Source organism: Patagioenas fasciata, chromosome 2, assembly GCF_037038585.1.
Source record: "Patagioenas fasciata isolate bPatFas1 chromosome 2, bPatFas1.hap1, whole genome shotgun sequence".
NCBI classification, from domain to species: Eukaryota; Metazoa; Chordata; class Aves; order Columbiformes; family Columbidae; genus Patagioenas; species Patagioenas fasciata.
In genome coordinates this window covers 187349-209064 of record NC_092521.1, presented here as the reverse complement: position 1 = coordinate 209064, position 21716 = coordinate 187349, and the positions used below count along the sequence as shown (strand labels likewise).

Genomic DNA, 21716 nt, shown 5'->3' with positions numbered 1-21716 from the left:
GCCCCTGAAAAGTGAAGGGTGCTGTTTTCTGGCAGCACTGCTACTCACGTTAGGAAGGCTCTGAACACCTGCAGGAGGCAGCCGAGCGTTTGCGCTTGTCCGTGTGATTTGTCTCTCCAGTTTCCTATGGTTGGAGATTCTGGTCTGTTGAGAAGGTGGTGCCGAACAGTTCCTGATCACAGCACCAGGATTCACATCACCTACACAAGAAAAAACACGAGGGAAAGCAGGAAAGCCGTGAGGACACCGAACACCCCGACCGGGGCAGGGACAGAACATAAAACCAAGTCAGCCCCGCCGCCTCGCTCCATCTCACAATATGGGAACACAATCAAAATGTAGTGGCAAACAAAACCAGCTCAAAAGGGCCTGGGAAAAGATAACAGCAAAGAGAACACAGAAAGGAACAGAGTAAAAACTGAGGCAGGAAAAGGCTAAAGAGAATGTCATATGCTCAAAACTCATCTAACAGTGTTTTGTTCTTAGGTCATTTTCCTCCCGCACTTTCACCTTCTTGTTTTCACAGCATCACAGGATGTTTGGGATTGGAAGGGACCTGGAAAGCTCATCCAGTGCAATCCCCCCATGGAGCAGGAACACCCAGCTGAGGTTCCACAGGAAGGGGTCCAGGCGGGTTTGAATGTCTGCAGAGAAGGAGACTCCACAGCCTCCCTGGGCAGCCTGGGCCAGGCTCTGACACCCTCACTGAGAAGAAGTTTTTTCTCAAATTTAAGTGGAACCTCTTGTGTCCCAGCTTGATCCCATTACTCCTTGTCCTATCATTGTTTGCCACCGAGAAGAGCCTGGCTCCATCCTCGTGGCACTCACCCTTTATATATTTATAAACATCAATAAGGTCACCCCTCAGTCTCCTCCAAACTGAAGAGCCCCAGCTCCCTCAGCCTTTCTTCGTAAGGGAGGTGCTCCACTCCCTTGATCATCTTTGTTGCCCTACGCTGGACCCTCTCCAGCAGTTCCCTGTCCTTCTGGAGCTGAGGGGCCACAACTGGACACAATATTCCAGGTGTGGTCTCCCCAGGGCAGAGCAGAGGGGCAGGAGAACCTCTCTGACCTACTGACCACCCCCTTCTGACCCACCCCAGGTCCCATTGGCTTCCTGGCCACAAGGGCCCAGTGCTGGCTCATGCTCACCCTGCTGTCCCCAGGACCCCCAGCTCCCTTTCCCCTACACTGCTCTCTAATAGCTCATTCCCCAACTTACACTGGAACCTGGGGTTGTTCCTGCCCAGATGCGGGACTCTACACTTTCCCTTGTTAAATTTCATCAGGTCATTCCCCGCCCAACTCTCCAGCCTGTCCAGGTCTCTGATGGCAGCACAGCTTCCAGTGTCACCACTGCTCCCAGCTTGGTGTCACCAACAAACTTGCTGATAGTGCACTCAGTTCCCTCGTCCAAATCATTGATGAATATATTGAATAATATTGGCCCCAGCACTGCCCCCTGAGCACTGCACTGGATCCAGGCCTCAACTGGACTCTGCCCCATTGAGCACCACTCTCTGGCTTCTCTCCTTAAGCCAGTGTGCACCCCAGCTCACTGCTCTATTGTCCAGACCGCACCTCCTCAACTTGGCAACCAGGATGCTGTGCAGACTGTGTCAAACGCTTTGCTGAAGTCCAGGTAGCCCACATCCACCGCTCTGCCATCACCCATTTTGCCATGTAAGTTCCCCTAATTCCTTTTCCCCGCTCTGTCTCCTCTTCCTTCCCCGCAATCGCCCCCGCGGTGGGTCACATCCTGCTGCGGGAGGGCGGTACGTACTCCGAGCAGCGTGTGTTATGGGGTTGTACGTCACACCCATCCCTGATCTCCGACACAACGCTCCTGCCGCCCCCTCCCCCGGGCCGGACGCCCCCGGCCGGGCGGCTGCAGCCCCAGCGCGCACAGGGGGAGGTGTCGGAGGAGGCGCTGGGTCCCTCTGCCCGCTCCCGCTGGGCGCAGTCACGGAACCGGAATCAGGAGGACGTGGTCTGGATTCACACTGGATCAGTCGAGCGTCTTCTCTCGGCACCCGCTCCTCTGGACGGCTACTGGGTTTCTTCTCAAGGATCATCTGCAGGAGGGAGGAGGGGGTCAGATGTAACAGCTACGCAGCAGAGGAACAGAGCATAAAACCAAAGAGAAGCACTTGCAAGTAACTGCCATTTGTTTCACAGAATAGCTAAAAAGTGTAATTTTAAAATTAATTTAGGGTTGGAAAGAAAATAGAAATAATATTATCAGTGGAAAGAAAGAACAGGCTGAAGCATTAGGGAAAAAAAGATGGGATGAACACGCAATTTCCATATATCCTGAGGGAGAACACCACTAAATAAAATGTGCATGAGCCTTGGAAAAGACAGAATCTATATGCCCAAAAGGTTAACACCATGTTGTTTCTTAGCATCTCTTTCTAGAACTTCGCAAAGCTTATTTTTCAATGGTCAAACAACACTCATTCCAGTTAGTTCACAATTATTTCTCATCAACCTCTCCACGCCATTATCAGCAACAGAACCCTTGCCGCGGCTCGGGGTGCTGGTGCACACAGTCGGTAACCACAGCCGTCCCGAACCGGACACCCCCTCCGTGAGATCACTCAAACTATTCACCTGTTTCCTACCCTTGCTCCTAGGTTATCTGAGACCAGTCTGGTGACATTTAGAACACCTTTTCTACCTGTGCAAGTACCCACTTCACTAACTGATCTGCGCTCTCACAGTTGTTTGTTTGTTTCCTTCGATTAAAGACCTTAAAAGAAATTCTAAGTTTTTAAATTCAATTTTATTTTTTCTTTCTTCAATTTTAATGGCTGTTAATAGAAGGTGGAGGTTGCTGCCTAGGGGTTAGACACATTATGGGATGCAGGGAAAAGCCACTGGGATAACACAGGACTTATGTGATGTTTAGGGTAGGAACTAAAAGCAGGAAAAGAAAGGGGTTTACGTGATTTGGGGAGGAACGAGTGTGGGAAATAGGGGGTAAGAGGAATAAAACCGGTCAGTTGCATAAATAGCTGGCTGGTCAATTGTCTGCCCATGCCCTGCACCTGATCAGTGCAGTCTGATCTATCTTCCCACTGTTTCCCGGAAGGGAGGCTGTCTGTCCGGTCCGCGTGTGCGCATGCAGGTGTGAGCGCCAGCACCGCAGCCAGGCCACGGGCCAGAGGACGGCGTGTGCACGGTGCCGGCAGGCGAGGGCAGGCGAGCCCGGGAGCACCGGCAAAGACCAGGTCGGACTGGCACCGGGTGAACAGATCAGTGCCCCGGAGCGAGGGGGTGAGCGGGTCTGGACACCAGCTCCGGCTGTGAGGCACCTGTGTCACCCTGGCGGTGCGGCTGGGACGGGCAGAGCTTGGCTACGGGTCCTGGAAGGTCCTGGCCAGCCGTCTGCCTGCATGCGCCCACGATGGCCTGTACAGCAACGGGAGCGGGGCTGCGGCCCTGGGGCTGTGCGCCCAGTGAGGAGAGCGGGCTCAGCCCGCGGCCCGGCAGGCCGGGCGCCCGAGACCAGCCCCGCGGGATCCACCCTGTGTACGCACACAGTCCACGGGCGGACGGCCCTCCCGCTCAGCCAGAGAGGGAGCAGGATGAGGCTGCCGTGCTGTCTGTGTTTGTGTGAGTGCCCTGAGTGCCTGTGGTGATCCACGCGGCCAGCCGTGTATATATGTGCACACAGGGAGCACGTGTCCTGTGTGCCTGCTAGGAACGCACACATCTCCAGCCTTGCTCCTGGCGGGACCCGGGGACAGGAGCGGCAGCAGCGTCACCTCTCTCAGACTGTTGGATTCAGCCTAACACGTTTCCCTCCAACAGTCTGCCTCCGACACCACGCTTTGCAGGCTTCTCCCAGTGGGAATCCAGATATAAAGACAGCTCAAAAATTACGACAGTGTGGAACTGACCGACAGAAGCACCAAGATGTAACTGTAGGACAGGGATGGGAAGCCTAGGGGAATGCAAATAGAAGAAAATGACAGAATTCAGTAAGTGTGTGCAAGAACAGCAGGTTACCTGGAGGATCAGGATTTTGGAAAACAGGATAAGAGAAAGTACCTCATACAATTTATTTCGATATTCTGCCACGGACAGCTGGATATCGTCACCTAAAGGAAGAACCACATCATGATCCAGAGAGGGCTCCCTGGCAGGACAGTGAAACCTAAAAGATGATAACACATAATGCAATTCACTGAGACTGAAAACAGCACTACAGATTAATACGATGTTAAAAAGGATCGTCAAATCATCTAGTGTGACCTCCAGCGTAAAAAAGGGGTTCGAGGAAATTAAGAATTAGCTTTGCCTTTTTTTTTCTGTCAGGCATATAAAGAAAAGTTGTGCCAAGAGCGGGTCTGTAACATCTCAGAAGACCCTGGGGAAACTGCACATCGGTATTGCACTCACCTTTCCACGTACGGATGCTGCAGAGCCTCCTCTGCCGTGAGTCGTTTATCAGGGTTAAATACTAAGAGTTTCTTCAGAAGATCCAAGGCTGGCAATGGAGTAGAGGATGGTAAAATCTCCTCCAATGTTACTCGCTGCCTAGAAGTCAGAGAACAGGGGTAACTAGTATGAATTCCTGTCTAGTACACTCCAATCAAACCTGTTGTGACGTTGAGCCCCGCTGTCCCCATGCTGGGTGACGAAAAGGACTCTGGGGGGTTGACCCCAGCTGGCAGCTGAGACCCCATCCAGTCACTCCCTCTCTCCCCTCAGTGGGATGGGGAGCGAACTGGAAGGGCAAAAGCAAGAAAACCTCAGGGTTAATACGGACGGTTCAGTACGTGGACAGGGGAAAATAGCGAAAAATGGGAAAAAAAAGAAAAAAGGTGCAAAAGCAATGATTTCTGCCCAGCCCAGTTCTATTGCTGAGCGTGACACCACATCGCATGGAACTCCTCTCTGGTCCCAGCTGTGCCCTCCGGTCTCTCAGCGGCCCCCAGCGAGAGGCAGGGACACTCCTGACGGCTGCTCCGCGGGCCCCGCGAGCAGCTCTGCCAGGTTAGCAACGCCGTGCTGGTCACAGGTGTCCAACGGCAGCGCACGGGCTGCTGTGCAGGAAACCAACTCCCTTCCAACCGACAAAGGACAAGAAGAAGCATCCTCAAGTTGCACCACTCCTCTGGGATATTGTGGCCATGCACTTCCCCTAGAAAAAGCCAAACGCGCTGTGCTGACAGCCGGACCGGCGGGGACAGAAGGGTCTCGGTTCCTCAGCTACCTGGCACAGATTGATACTGGAATCCTGGCACCCCTGAATGAAAGGGAAAAATGCCCCAGGATGCCAGCTGAAGAAGATGTCAAAAGATAGCATGAAAACACATACGGTGTTCAGGTGAACAGCAAGGGACCTGCTAAAGCCTATGGTTCGAGCCACACTAATCTAAGCCTATAAAAACACAGCGGTACACGTTCAGAGAACTCGTACCACACACAGCGGGGCTGTATGTATGGCGGACTCCCCCATGGGAACAGATGCCCACTAGTATGACAGATACGAGCAGAGAATACTTAGAGTAATTACTGCTGAGTAATCTGCTATGGCCATAAGACAGTGTAAAAACATTAAGTTTACTAATGTTTAATAATTAGGTATGTAATAAATGCCGGATTATGTGGTAGTGTGTGTACACAACTGGGGGATCCAAAAGAACCATGACAGGTATATGGAAAACCCCATCACAGTAAGCATTGTTAAGCAGCTGAAATGAGGCTGTCAGACTGAACCAATGACACCAGAGACCCAAATGACTCACGACAGGAAAACGCTCTAATTCTGAGAAAGCACACATGACAACAGCTTGGAACGCAGGCCCAACCTAATTTAGTTTTGTTATTCCCAGATTATGTCATTGCTCTTCTTATCTTTTTTTCTCCTCTTTAAACTGCACGTCTCTTCCCTGGGGTGGGGAATGTGCAGGGAGCAGAAACCATCTCCAGCCCTGGACACCAGAGGTGATCTCCAGGGGAACATTCCGTCACCACCGCACAGTGAGCTGCTGACCTGAGACGCCGCACGCACGAGGCTTACCCGCAGCTCCAGCAGTTAATAACCGAGGCGCCGTAATCCGACTGCAGAGCCAAAATATCTGCAATCATGAAAAGATACTGTTAAGATCAGCATTACCAGACCTACACAGCGTATGAAGGAAAGCAAATATTTGATATTAACATAGGAAATCATCCTAATAAAACTCAATAGAAGATCTTGTAGAGCGGGATGGAATAATGACTTACGAATTTCCTAAGCTGACTTTCTCAGTTCCTGTTTGCTCTATCACAGATTTCATAGACTCACACTCTTACACTCACACATGCAGAAGCACCAAGATACCCGAGGCCAGATGATCTGGTCAGGATCACTTGTGTGGGACACAAAGAACACGGGACACCAGCTACTGATCTCGTCACACCCTCAGGGGCTCTTCTTGGTTGGTGACAATGACCTGTTTTCTGAACAGACCTGTCACACTCTCAGAGAGTCAACAGTTGCTATGGAATGGATCTTATTTCTCTGATCCCCATCAATCCTACGCAGAGTTGCTGCTCATAGGCTCGTTTTCCTTGTTTAATGTTTTGAACAGGGTCTGTTTTCACTTGTTCGGCTGAACGAGAACCACCCCGGGATTCGCCGCAGCGCTGCAGGCGCTGTCCTGCGGGGGGACGCGGGAGCCCCTGCTCACGCGCCGCTTGTGTCGGCGTGCGGACCTGGTCACCGCACCATCGGCGAGCTCCTCGATTCTCTTGCTGAGAACAGAACAGCAGCTCTGTTACTGGTGCCGGCTGTTCTGACACCTGTGTTGGTGTTTCCACACACACATTTTCATTCAGACCTCATTCACACCAACCCAGTCTCTAATAAATCTATTAATAAACGTAAGCTTGAATGGAATCCTCCAAACTGCAACGTCCTTAAACTGAAGGTAGTTATTTTTCTAAAACCTATTGGCTAGCTCAGTTAGAACACATCAACCTGTTGTAAAAGTGCGTGGGTTGTTAGATTGGAAACCACAGAAGACAATAATAATAATGATAATAATCCCTTTTGGATTGAACATGTATTTACTCCAGCTTTCACCTCTGTGTTTACATTTCCAGACCAAAAAACCCACAAAAAAGTCCAATTTACCTTCACTGTGCAAGTCCCACTGAAGTATGATACTCTGTTCTAAACTGTTATGCTCTTATAAAGGTCAGAAACGTTTTGACGACCTGGTTCTTGTTGCCCATCTAATCAAGTACGGGTTTACCTTCCCCCGGCACTAACATTTCACAACTCAGTCTTTAATTCGCTGGAGTGACGCCAGAGGGACCCACAGGAGACCTCCCCGGCCCAGCCCAGCGGGGCTGCTTCCTTGGCTCCTCAGCCTCCCCCCGGACACCCCGTGGAAGGGCCCTAGGGCCCTACCTTCTGGGGACGGGGCGGGAAGGACCCTCAGGACCCGCTCTAACTGATCCACCGTCGACGTGCCAGGAAAAAGCGGCTTCCCCAGCAGCAGCTCCCCCAGAATGCAGCCGATGCTCCACATGTCCACACCTTTGGTGTAACTACAGATAACAATACAGACAGAGTCGGGACTGAATCAAGCAAACACTTTTCCGTACCCAGCATTCACATCGTCTGCATTAGCTTATTTTGCTAGAAAAACTAGCTTGGTGACTCCCTCAATAAGGATGCTCACAGGTTTTAACTACGAAGTGAATGAGATTTGGGAATCGTGAAACTGGCAAGAAAGGAGATTTATCCTACTGAAACTCCACAGTAGGAAACCATAAAAGGAAATGTATCACAGGTAAATGACAGGACACAGTAATATATACTTTTCATATGACCAAGAGCAAAGACACAAGTTGCTCTTTGGAAACCAGTGACTTTTCGGGCCATAATGCAGAGACAAAGTAGCTGCAATTGCCTGCGCAAAGTAAATGCCAAACAGTGGGTAAACGACAATCTGCAAGACATCCACGTTTCAAATCCGGGATACTAACCAAACCATGCTGAATTTCCTTCATGATCAATAAGATCTTGTGTATTTAACTGAACAAAAGGACTAAGCCTAACTAACATGCAGCTCATTTAACATTTGATTTCAGAATATTTTCTGAAGGTCTATCAAAAAACTCTTCTTAAATTTGGAGAAGACGACTAAGGCACTCAACCAAATTCCATAAAGATGCAGATCTAAGGTTAGAAAGAATAAGTGTAGTGGAAGAAAGGGTGACAAACACATGAGCTGATTGATAATGTGTGTAAATGGACAGTGTAAGGAGCCAGAAAGGAAATAAACACGTAATGAGATGTTTTTATGCTGCAGAACTGAATTTTCAACGTATATTGAGCAGCCGGACTGCTGACATGACGCTGCATCCGGTCACGTCTCAATGAAACGACCCAGACTTCCAGAGGACAGATTCCCGGGGGTGAGGAACCGGAGCACCCGCGCCGCGTTACCTGCGCGAGGACAGCAGCACCTCGGGGGCGCGGTACCAGCGCGTGGCCACGTACTCGGTCAGAGCGGCGCCGCAGTCCTGGTCCTGGCGCAGAGCACGAGCCAGCCCGAAATCACACAGCTTCACAGAGCACTCCGCGTCCAGCAGGACGTTTGACGGCTGAGTCGGACAACGGAGAACAAATCAGCTTTTTACTCTCTGAATGGCGCATTAGTACCGAGGTTCTTTTACTACTTTCATTCTTTTCATACTCCTCCTTTTAGTGTTTAGCAGAAAACCTGAGTGAAAGATAAAGACTGTGCCTGAAATATACCTTCTGATCCCTGTGGATAACATTTCCTGAGTGGATGAACTTAGTTGCCTTCAGGAGCTGGTAGAGAATGTAACACTTGTGGATGTCTTTCAGCAAATTCCCCTTCTTAATCACAGCATGTAAATCCGTCTCTGTAACACATTACATCAGTAACACATTTACAACAGCTAAGGATGACCAAGTCGTCAACGCAGGTTCCTCAAAGCAAGGCCAGAACAAACCACTGTCCAAACTGCAGTCTCGCAGGTGCACCCTCAGCAGACGTTAGCACTGTGATCACTAACAGTGCTGCAGTCCTCTGTGTTATCAGGCTGACGTGCAGCTCATGCTACAGCAGCCCTTCTATTATTGCACACTTCTGTTATAATAAAATCACACAGTCTTTTCCATTTGCAACTCTCTGTCTCTACGAGCCTTCAGTTTGCCGCTCACTGTTGTCTTTCCTTGATCTCAACCAGACCGTTCTCATTACTCTCCTTAAAGCTTCATTGCTATTCCCACCTAATCAGAACCCCACGTGCTCTGCTCCTCCTTACGTCTGCTTCACGTGAACATTCACGAAAGCCATCAACACGAGTACCAAAGCAGGGAGCAGGGCCAGCTCATACGCGAGGCTGAAGCGGCGCAGGCTCACCCATGGACTCGAAGACGAGGTAGATGTCCCTGTCGTTCTGCGCCCGGATGACATCGAGCAGCTTGATGATATTGGGATGTTCTCCGAACTCCTGCAGAGGCAAGAGACCCGGCTGTCAAAATCGGGTGTCTTGCTTCTGAATCATGAAAGAAGACAGGAACCTATTTCATTTTGTATTATTGGCTAGAACAAATATTAACATGCTATTTCCTTTGTTACATTTCTACTGGAATAAATAAAAAGGATTTAAGCCTGTTCTACAGTGTGAAAAAAAAAGTGTACTGCCTGAGACGTTATTTCTGAAAACCCCTCTACAGCATTTGTGGATAAAGTCAGTTTGAGTACGTTGTATTTCCTACTGAAGGCAAAGAATTATTGTGGCACTGAAAACAGAACAAAGTTGCCATCAACATTCATGATTAAAAACCCCAGTGAACCAGAAAGTGTCTGTTTGAGGGGAGGGTGCAACTCCGCACAGGCTGCTCTGATCGCCCTGTGATGGGACACCAGACAGCACCGAGGTACCAACACAGAGCCCTCAAACCGGGGCGAGCTCTGTCCTCGCGTGCACTGCAATAGCGCCAGGACTGTTCGCTGCGTGCTCAGCTGACGCTCCTGTGCCGCTGAGGACACTGTGAACGTTCACAACGCACCAGCACCTTCACGAGCCCTGAGCACGGAATTATAAACAGCTGTGCTATAAAATCTGTGCTGCCGTATAAAATACATACATTATTTTTTTGTTATTTGAACCAGTAATATAGACTCTTCGTCAAGTTCCATCACAAATTCAGTTACAAAAAGCATCAAAATCATCATATGAAGCTATGTCCAGCACTCTTACAACAGCATCACCTTCCCAGACCCCGAGGCCAAGACAAAAATCGGCTGCAATGTACAACATCTAGAAAATGCAGAAAGCGGCGCACTCGCCCGCAGCAGCCGTGAGAACACCCTTACAGAGCAGGAACACCCGGCAGGCCATCGAACGCCTTCGAAACCGTTCTGAGGACAGTATTCACAATACCTACCCAAGTAATCTAAATCAGGTTTTCACCCAAAAGGGCTATTTTTCCAGAGATGCAGATCAGTGCTGGCAGTGTCACTTGAGTATTGTTTAAGAACTCCCTCCACACTGGAGGAAAACCCCTTGTCTCACACTGTGTTGCACTGGAACTGGTATCAGGAAGTTATAAAAACGTTTCATTCTCTCCAAAAATACAACCTGCATTTAAACAATCTTGTCAGAGCCAGCCCTGCTTATCTTTGCTCTCGCTAAAGCAACTACCAAAACAGACCTTCTGAAATGTGGCCCAAAATGCACCAAATGGTTCTACGGCTCTAGAGAATAAACACGAAACCTCCAAGCAGCGTAACCACCAGCACTCGACATATCCAGATGTCACCAAAACGCCCCAGTTCTACATCAGCACCTCTCGGTCACAATGAACTTCATCTACTCCATCAAACGCCCTTACGATGGACAGACCGACCAAACTGAGCAATCACGCACAGAAAGGAGTTTGCTCAGTCAAGCAAATTAAGACAAACATTGAAAGAATATTTCTTGTGTTTTTCCCTTTCTGATCTCAGTCCTGAACCTCCAGGAAGAGCTATAGAACGTGTTCAAAAAAAGAGGGAGAACTAAAATTCTTAAGTCTATTCAGCACCAAAAGTCATGGAAGTGAGGGCTTAATGGCGCACTAACCACCCTCCCCCAAAATGACTCAATATCCTTTCCTTCTCCCAGCTCCTCCTCCACCCATCTACTCCAAAGTGCTTTAATTTCAGAGATGATCTAACTTACCCGTATAATTAACTTCTAAGGAACCGCTCTCATGTTTTAGCTGTTAAGTTTGCGGCTTCTATTTCAGGCTTAAAGAATGATCAAAAAGTAAAAAATCCTCATCTCTTTACTACATAAACTTGACAGTCTTAATAACTCCTCCTATGAGCCCTGGCTTATGTCCTTAGGAGGTCACAGCTACAACGACACTGTCACTATTCAAAAACACTGATGTCTCTACATGGTAAGCCTGTGGAGGAACGGACAGATGAATTCAGTGCCACCGACGAGGTAATTCGGTGTGGTGTGCGGTCAGTCATAACAAAACACGAGCAGCCTTACGTGATTCCATACAGAACTTCCTTTTAGTGTTGCTTTGATTATTTCAGGTGGTCAAGTCGCTTCCCACACGACAGAGGAAAAACCTTTTGGCGTGTAAACCTCTTCCACACCCCAGCCCCACTCTGAATCGCTGCGTTTAAACCTAACAAAACACTTTCTGTCCACAAAACAGTCAGAAGTGGCACAAAGTGCAAGTCCCTGTGGTGATCCCAGAGCAGACACGCTGCTAGGAACGGTGACAGAACCAGGCCTGTCCCAGAGGAAAAACAACACCAGCTCCGCATTGCATGCGGGTGCTCCTGCCCGCCGCGGACAGACCGCCCGCCAGATGGCGCAGACACCAAACGCACAGAGCTGTCGACACTGATCCGTGCATTTTGGGAAAGAATGGGGAGAAAACATGTGAGCAACTTCACAGATAATTACACATCAGAGAGGAGGTGAGAAAATGGACTTTACCTGCAGGAACATAATCTCTCGAAACGTTCTCTGGAAATAAACAGACAAAAGTTTATGATCACCTCAGCAAAATGACAGAACAGGGTATGAACCGCAATGTGGCGGCGGAACCCATTGTAATGACTAAGGCAGAGGAAACGCGACAGGGCAGGCAGGCTGGGGAAAAGGCAGCAGCTCACCGACAAGTGACACGTGTGCTCTGTGCTCACACACGCAGCACTCACTGACAAGTGACACGTGTGCTCTGTGCTCACACACGGCAGCACTCACTGACAAGTGACACGTGTGCTCTGTGCTCACACACGCAGCACTCACTGACAAGTGACACGTGTGCTCTGTGCTCACACACGCAGCACTCACTGACAAGTGACACGTGTGCTCTGTGCTCACACACGCAGCACTCACTGACAAGTGACACGTGTGCTCTGTGCTCACACACGCAGCACTCACTGACAAGTGACACGTGTGCTCTGTGCTCACACACGCAGCACTCACTGACAAGTGACACGTGTGCTCTGTGCTCACACACGCAGCACTCACTGACAAGTGACACGTGTGCTCTGTGCTCACACACGGCAGCACTCACTGACAAGTGACACGTGTGCTCTGTGCTCACACACGCAGCACTCACTGACAAGTGACACGTGTGCTCTGTGCTCACACACCGCAGCACTCACTGACAAGTGACACGTGTGCTCTGTGCTCACACACGGCAGCACTCACTGACAAGTGACACGTGTGCTCTGTGCTCACACACGGCAGCACTCACTGACAAGTGACACGTGTGCTCTGTGCTCACACACGCAGCACTCACTGACAAGTGACACGTGTGCTCTGTGCTCACACACGCAGCACTCACTGACAAGTGACACGTGTGCTCTGTGCTCACACACGCAGCACTCACTGACAAGTGACACGTGTGCTCTGTGCTCACACACGCAGCACTCACTGACAAGTGACACGTGTGCTCTGTGCTCACACACCGCAGCACTCACTGACAAGTGACACGTGTGCTCTGTGCTCACACACGGCAGCACTCACTGACAAGTGACACGTGTGCTCTGTGCTCACACACGGCAGCACTCACTGACAAGTGACACGTGTGCTCTGTGCTCACACACGCAGCACTCACTGACAAGTGACACGTGTGCTCTGTGCTCACACACGCAGCACTCACTGACAAGTGACACGTGTGCTCTGTGCTCACACACCGCAGCACTCACTGACAAGTGACACGTGTGCTCTGTGCTCACACACGCAGCACTCACCGACAAGTGACACGTGTGCTCTGTGCTCACACACGCAGCACTCACTGACAAGTGACACGTGTGCTCTGTGCTCACACACGCAGCACTCACTGACAAGTGACACGTGTGCTCTGTGCTCACACACGCAGCACTCACTGACAAGTGACACGTGTGCTCTGTGCTCACACACGCAGCACTCACTGACAAGTGACACGTGTGCTCTGTGCTCACACACGCAGCACTCACTGACAAGTGACACGTGTGCTCTGTGCTCACACACGCAGCACTCACTGACAAGTGACACGTGTGCTCTGTGCTCACACACGGCAGCACTCACTGACAAGTGACACGTGTGCTCTGTGCTCACACACGCAGCACTCACTGACAAGTGACACGTGTGCTCTGTGCTCACACACGCAGCACTCACTGACAAGTGACACGTGTACTCTGTGCTCACACACGCAGCACTCACCGACAAGTGACACGTGTGCTCTGTGCTCACACACGCAGCACTCACCGACAAGTGACACGTGTGCTCTGTGCTCACACACGCAGCACTCACTGACAAGTGACACGTGTGCTCTGTGCTCACACACGCAGCACTCACCGACAAGTGACACGTGTGCTCTGTGCTCACACACGGCAGCACTCACCGACAAGTGACACGTGTGCTCTGTGCTCACACACGCAGCACTCACCGACAAGTGACACGTGTGCTCTGTGCTCACACACCGCAGCACCCACCGACAAGTGACACGTGTGCTCTGTGCTCACACACGCAGCACTCACTGACAAGTGACACGTGTGCTCTGTGCTCACACACCGCAGCACTCACCGACAAGTGACACGTGTGCTCTGTACTCACACACGCAGCACTCACTGACAAGTGACACGTGTGCTCTGTGCTCACACACGCAGCACTCACTGACAAGTGACACGTGTGCTCTGTGCTCACACACGCAGCACTCACTGACAAGTGACACGTGTGCTCTGTGCTCACACACGGCAGCACTCACTGACAAGTGACACGTGTGCTCTGTGCTCACACACCGCAGCACTCACCGACAAGTGACACGTGTGCTCTGTGCTCACACACCGCAGCACTCACCGACAAGTGACACGTGTGCTCTGTGCTCACACACCCAGCACTCACTGACAAGTGACACGTGTGCTCTGTGCTCACACACGCAGCACTCACTGACAAGTGACACGTGTGCTCTGTGCTCACACACGCAGCACTCACTGACAAGTGACACGTGTGCTCTGTGCTCACACACGCAGCACTCACTGACAAGTGACACGTGTGCTCTGTGCTCACACACGCAGCACTCACCGACAAGTGACACGTGTGCTCTGTGCTCACACACGCAGCACTCACCGACAAGTGACACGTGTGCTCTGTGCTCACACACGCAGCACTCACCGACAAGTGACACGTGTGCTCTGTGCTCACACACGCAGCACTCACTGACAAGTGACACGTGTGCTCTGTGCTCACACACCGCAGCACTCACTGACAAGTGACACGTGTGCTCTGTGCTCACACACGCAGCACTCACTGACAAGTGACACGTGTGCTCTGTGCTCACACACGCAGCACTCACGGACAAGTGACACGTGTGCTCTGTGCTCACACACCGCAGCACTCACTGACAAGTGACACGTGTGCTCTGTGCTCACACACCGCAGCACTCACTGACAAGTGACACGTGTGCTCTGTGCTCACACACGCAGCACTCACTGACAAGTGACACGTGTGCTCTGTGCTCACACACGGCAGCACTCACCGACAAGTGACACGTGTGCTCTGTGCTCACACACGCAGCACTCACTGACAAGTGACACGTGTGCTCTGTGCTCACACACGCAGCATTCACCGACAAGTGACACGTGTGCTCTGTGCTCACACACGCAGCACTCACCGACAAGTGACACGTGTGCTCTGTGCTCACACACGCAGCACTCACTGACAAGTGACACGTGTGCTCTGTGCTCACACACGCAGCACTCACTGACAAGTGACACGTGTGCTCTGTGCTCACACACGGCAGCACTCACTGACAAGTGACACGTGTGCTCTGTGCTCACACACGGCAGCACTCACTGACAAGTGACACGTGTGCTCTGTGCTCACACACGCAGCACTCACCGACAAGTGACACGTGTGCTCTGTGCTCACACACGCAGCACTCACCGACAAGTGACACGTGTGCTCTGTGCTCACACACGCAGCACTCACTGACAAGTGACACGTGTGCTCTGTGCTCACACACGGCAGCACTCACTGACAAGTGACACGTGTGCTCTGTGCTCACACACGCAGCACTCACCGACAAGTGACACGTGTGCTCTGTGCTCACACACGCAGCACTCACCGACAAGTGACACGTGTGCTCTGTGCTCACACACGCAGCACTCACCGACAAGTGACACGTGTGCTCTGTGCTCACACACGCAGCACTCACCGACAAGTGACACGTGTGCTCTGTGCTCACACACTGCAGCACTCACTGACAAGTGACACGTGTGCTCTGTGCTCACACACGCAGCATTCACCGACAAGTGACACGTGTGCTCTGTGCTCACACACGCAGCATTCACCGACAAGTGACACGTGTGCTCTGTGCTCACACACGCAGCACTCACTGACAAGTGACACGTGTGCTCTGTGCTCACACACGGCAGCACTCACTGACAAGTGACACGTGTGCTCTGTGCTCACACACGCAGCACTCACTGACAAGTGACACGTGTGCTCTGTGCTCACACACGCAGCACTCACCGACAAGTGACACGTGTGCTCTGTGCTCACACACGCAGCACTCACTGACAAGTGACACGTGTGCTCTGTGCTCACACACCGCAGCACTCACTGACAAGTGACACGTGTGCTCTGTGCTCACACACGCAGCACTCACTGACAAGTGACACGTGTGCTCTGTGCTCACACACGCAGCACTCACGGACAAGTGACACGTGTGCTCTGTGCTCACACACCGCAGCACTCACTGACAAGTGACACGTGTGCTCTGTGCTCACACACCGCAGCACTCACTGACAAGTGACACGTGTGCTCTGTGCTCACACACGCAGCACTCACTGACAAGTGACACGTGTGCTCTGTGCTCACACACGGCAGCACTCACCGACAAGTGACACGTGTGCTCTGTGCTCACACACGCAGCATTCACCGACAAGTGACACGTGTGCTCTGTGCTCACACACGCAGCACTCACCGACAAGTGACACGTGTGCTCTGTGCTCACACACGCAGCACTCACTGACAAGTGACACGTGTGCTCTGTGCTCACACACGCAGCACTCACTGACAAGTGACACGTGTGCTCTGTGCTCACACACGGCAGCACTCACTGACAAGTGACACGTGTGCTCTGTGCTCACACACGGCAGCACTCACTGACAAGTGACACGTGTGCTCTGTGCTCACACACGCAGCACTCACCGACAAGTGACACGTGTGCTCTGTGCTCACACACGCAGCACTCACCGACAAGTGACACGTGTGCTCTGTGCTCACACACGCAGCACTCACTGACAAGTGACACGTGTGCTCTGTGCTCACACACGGCAGCACTCACTGACAAGTGACACGTGTGCTCTGTGCTCACACACGCAGCACTCACCGACAAGTGACACGTGTGCTCTGTGCTCACACACGCAGCACTCACCGACAAGTGACACGTGTGCTCTGTGCTCACACACGCAGCATTCACCGACAAGTGACACGTGTGCTCTGTGCTCACACACGCAGCATTCACCGACAAGTGACACGTGTGCTCTGTGCTCACACACGCAGCATTCACCGACAAGTGACACGTGTGCTCTGTGCTCACACACGCAGCACTCACTGACAAGTGACACGTGTGCTCTGTGCTCACACACGGCAGCACTCACTGACAAGTGACACGTGTGCTCTGTGCTCACACACGCAGCACTCACTGACAAGTGACACGTGTGCTCTGTGCTCACACACGCAGCACTCACTGACAAGTGACACGTGTGCTCTGTGCTCACACACGCAGCACTCACTGACAAGTGACACGTGTGCTCTGTGCTCACACACGGCAGCACTCACCGACAAGTGACACGTGTGCTCTGTGCTCACACACGCAGCATTCACCGACAAGTGACACGTGTGCTCTGTGCTCACACACGGCAGCACTCACGGACAAGTGACACGTGTGCTCTGTGCTCACACACAGCAGCACTCACTGACAAGTGACACGTGTGCTCTGTGCTCACACACGCAGCACTCACCGACAAGTGACACGTGTGCTCTGTGCTCACACACGGCAGCACTCACGGACAAGTGACACGTGTGCTCTGTGCTCACACACAGCAGCACTCACTGACAAGTGACACGTGTGCTCTGTGCTCACACACCGCAGCACTCACTGACAAGTGACACGTGTGCTCTGTGCTCACACACGCAGCACTCACTGACAAGTGACACGTGTGCTCTGTGCTCACACACGGCAGCACTCACCGACAAGTGACACGTGTGCTCTGTGCTCACACACGCAGCATTCACCGACAAGTGACACGTGTGCTCTGTGCTCACACACGCAGCACTCACCGACAAGTGACACGTGTGCTCTGTGCTCACACACGCAGCACTCACTGACAAGTGACACGTGTGCTCTGTGCTCACACACGCAGCACTCACTGACAAGTGACACGTGTGCTCTGTGCTCACACACGGCAGCACTCACTGACAAGTGACACGTGTGCTCTGTGCTCACACACGCAGCACTCACTGACAAGTGACACGTGTGCTCTGTGCTCACACACGCAGCACTCACCGACAAGTGACACGTGTGCTCTGTGCTCACACACGCAGCACTCACCGACAAGTGACACGTGTGCTCTGTGCTCACACACGCAGCACTCACCGACAAGTGACACGTGTGCTCTGTGCTCACACACGCAGCACTCACCGACAAGTGACACGTGTGCTCTGTGCTCACACACGCAGCACTCACCGACAAGTGACACGTGTGCTCTGTGCTCACACACGCAGCATTCACCGACAAGTGACACGTGTGCTCTGTGCTCACACACGCAGCATTCACCGACAAGTGACACGTGTGCTCTGTGCTCACACACGCAGCATTCACCGACAAGTGACACGTGTGCTCTGTGCTCACACACGCAGCACTCACCGACAAGTGACACGTGTGCTCTGTGCTCACACACGGCAGCACTCACGGACAAGTGACACGTGTGCTCTGTGCTCACACACGCAGCACTCACTGACAAGTGACACGTGTGCTCTGTGCTCACACACGCAGCACTCACTGACAAGTGACACGTGTGCTCTGTGCTCACACACCGCAGCACTCACTGACAAGTGACACGTGTGCTCTGTGCTCACACACCGCAGCACTCACTGACAAGTGACACGTGTGCTCTGTGCTCACACACCGCAGCACTCACTGACAAGTGACACGTGTGCTCTGTGCTCACACACGCAGCACTCACTGACAAGTGACACGTGTGCTCTGTGCTCACACACCGCAGCACTCACTGACAAGTGACACGTGTGCTCTGTGCTCACACACGCAGCATTCACCGACAAGTGACACGTGTGCTCTGTACTCACACACGCAGCACTCACTGACAAGTGACACGTGTGCTCTGTGCTCACACACGCAGCACTCACTGACAAGTGACACGTGTGCTCTGTGCTCACACACGCAGCACTCACTGACAAGTGACACGTGTGCTCTGTGCTCACACACGCAGCACTCACTGACAAGTGACACGTGTGCTCTGTGCGCACACACGCAGCACTCACTGACAAGTGACACGTGTGCTCTGTGCTCACACACGCAGCATTCACCGACAAGTGACACGTGTGCTCTGTGCTCACACACGCAGCATTCACCGACAAGTGACACGTGTGCTCTGTGCTCACACACGCAGCACTCACCGACAAGTGACACGTGTGCTCTGTGCTCACACACGGCAGCACTCACTGACAAGTGACACGTGTGCTCTGTGCTCACACACGCAGCACTCACTGACAAGTGACACGTGTGCTCTGTGCTCACACACCGCAGCACTCACTGACAAGTGACACGTGTGCTCTGTGCTCACACACCGCAGCACTCACTGACAAGTGACACGTGTGCTCTGTGCTCACACACGCAGCACTCAGTGACAAGTGACACGTGTGCTCTGTGCTCACACACGCAGCACTCACTGACAAGTGACACGTGTGCTCTGTGCTCACACACCGCAGCACTCACTGACAAGTGACACGTGTGCTCTGTGCTCACACACGCAGCACTCACTGACAAGTGACACGTGTGCTCTGTGCTCACATACGGCAGCACTCACTGACAAGTGACACGTGTGCTCTGTGCTCACACACCGCAGCACTCACTGACAAGTGACACGTGTGCTCTGTGCTCACACACGCAGCACTCACTGACAAGTGACACGTGTGCTCTGTGCTCACACACGGCAGCACTCACTGACAAGTGACACGTGTGCTCTGTGCTCACACACGGCAGCACTCACTGACAAGTGACACGTGTGCTCTGTGCTCACACACCGCAGCACTCACTGACAAGTGACACGTGTGCTCTGTGCTCACACACGCAGCACTCACTGACAAGTGACACGTGTGCTCTGTGCTCACACACGCAGCACTCACCGACAAGTGACACGTGTGCTCTGTGCTCACACACCGCAGCACTCACTGACAAGTGACACGTGTGCTCTGTGCTCACACACCGCAGCACTCACTGACAAGTGACACGTGTGCTCTGTGCTCACACACGCAGCACTCAGTGACAAGTGACACGTGTGCTCTGTGCTCACACACGCAGCACTCACTGACAAGTGACACGTGTGCTCTGTGCTCACACACCGCAGCACTCACTGACAAGTGACACGTGTGCTCTGTGCTCACACACGCAGCACTCACTGACAAGTGACACGTGTGCTCTGTGCTCACATACGGCAGCACTCACTGACAAGTGACACGTGTGCTCTGTGCTCACACACCGCAGCACTCACTGACAAGTGACACGTGTGCTCTGTGCTCACACACGCAGCACTCACTGACAAGTGACACGTGTGCTCTGTGCTCACACACGGCAGCACTCACTGACAAGTGACACGTGTGCTCTGTGCTCACACACGGCAGCACTCACTGACAAGTGACACGTGTGCTCTGTGCTCACACACGCAGCACTCACTGACAAGTGACACGTGTGCTCTGTGCTCACACACCGCAGCACTCACTGACAAGTGACACGTGTGCTCTGTGCTCACACACGCAGCACTCACTGACAAGTGACACGTGTGCTCTGTGCTCACACACTGCAGCACTCACTGACAAGTGACACGTGTGCTCTGTGTTCACACACGCAGCACTCACTGACAAGTGACACGTGTGCTCTGTGCTCACACACGCAGCACTCACTGACAAGTGACACGTGTGCTCTGTGCTCACACACTGCAGCACTCACTGACAAGTGACACGTGTGCTCTGTGTTCACACACGCAGCACTCACTGACAAGTGACACGTGTGCTCTGTGCTCACACACGCAGCACTCACTGACAAGTGACACGTGTGCTCTGTGCTCACACACGGCAGCACTCACTGACAAGTGACACGTGTGCTCTGTGCTCACACACGCAGCACTCACTGACAAGTGACATGTGTGCTCTGTGCTCACACACGGCAGCGCTCACTGACAAGTGACACGTGTGCTCTGTGCTCACACACGGCAGCACTCACTGACAAGTGACACGTGTGCTCTGTGATCACACACGCAGCACTCACTGACAAGTGACACGTGTGCTCTGTGCTCACACACGCAGCACTCACCGACAAGTGACACGTGTGCTCTGTGCTCACACACGCAGCACTCACTGACAAGTGACACGTGTGCTCTGTGCTCACACACGCAGCACTCACTGACAAGTGACACGTGTGCTCTGTGCTCACACACGCAGCACTCACTGACAAGTGACACGTGTGCTCTGTGCTCACACACGCAGCACTCACTGACAAGTGACACGTGTGCTCTGTGCTCACACACCGCAGCACTCACTGACAAGTGACACGTGTGCTCTGTGCTCACACACGCAGCACTCACTGACAAGTGACACGTGTGCTCTGTGCTCACACACCGCAGCACTCACCGACAAGTGACACGTGTGCTCTGTGCTCACACACGCAGCACTCACCGACAAGTGACACGTGTGCTCTGTGCTCACACACGGCAGCACTCACTGACAAGTGACACGTGTGCTCTGTGCTCACACACGCAGCACTCACCGACAAGTGACACGTGTGCTCTGTGCTCACACACTCAGCACTCACTGACAAGTGACACGTGTGCTCTGTGCTCACACACTCAGCACTCACCGACAAGTGACACGTGTGCTCTGTGCTCACACACGCAGCACTCACTGACAAGTGACACGTGTGCTCTGTGCTC

General features: G+C 52.4%; 1 protein-coding gene across 2 annotated transcripts in view; it reads right to left on the bottom strand.

The window, feature by feature from the left end:
• Positions 1-21716, bottom strand: part of MAPK15 (mitogen-activated protein kinase 15) — a 34200-nt gene that overhangs the window by 6593 nt on the left and 5891 nt on the right. For both annotated transcript variants that reach the window (XR_011737320.1, XM_065831296.2), the window contains exons 3-12: positions 11989-12018; positions 9402-9492; positions 8768-8898; positions 8456-8613; positions 7412-7551; positions 6035-6092; positions 4408-4545; positions 4057-4162; positions 1784-2075; positions 49-200 (exon numbers count right to left, since the gene is read on the bottom strand). Coding sequence is in view for 1 of the 2 variants with exons in the window: in XM_065831296.2 (XP_065687368.1) it covers positions 49-200; positions 1784-2075; positions 4057-4162; positions 4408-4545; positions 6035-6092; positions 7412-7551; positions 8456-8613; positions 8768-8898; positions 9402-9492; positions 11989-12018 (1296 nt within the window). In the remaining variant the exon portion in view is untranslated. The remainder of the gene's footprint in view (positions 1-48; positions 201-1783; positions 2076-4056; positions 4163-4407; positions 4546-6034; positions 6093-7411; positions 7552-8455; positions 8614-8767; positions 8899-9401; positions 9493-11988; positions 12019-21716) is intronic.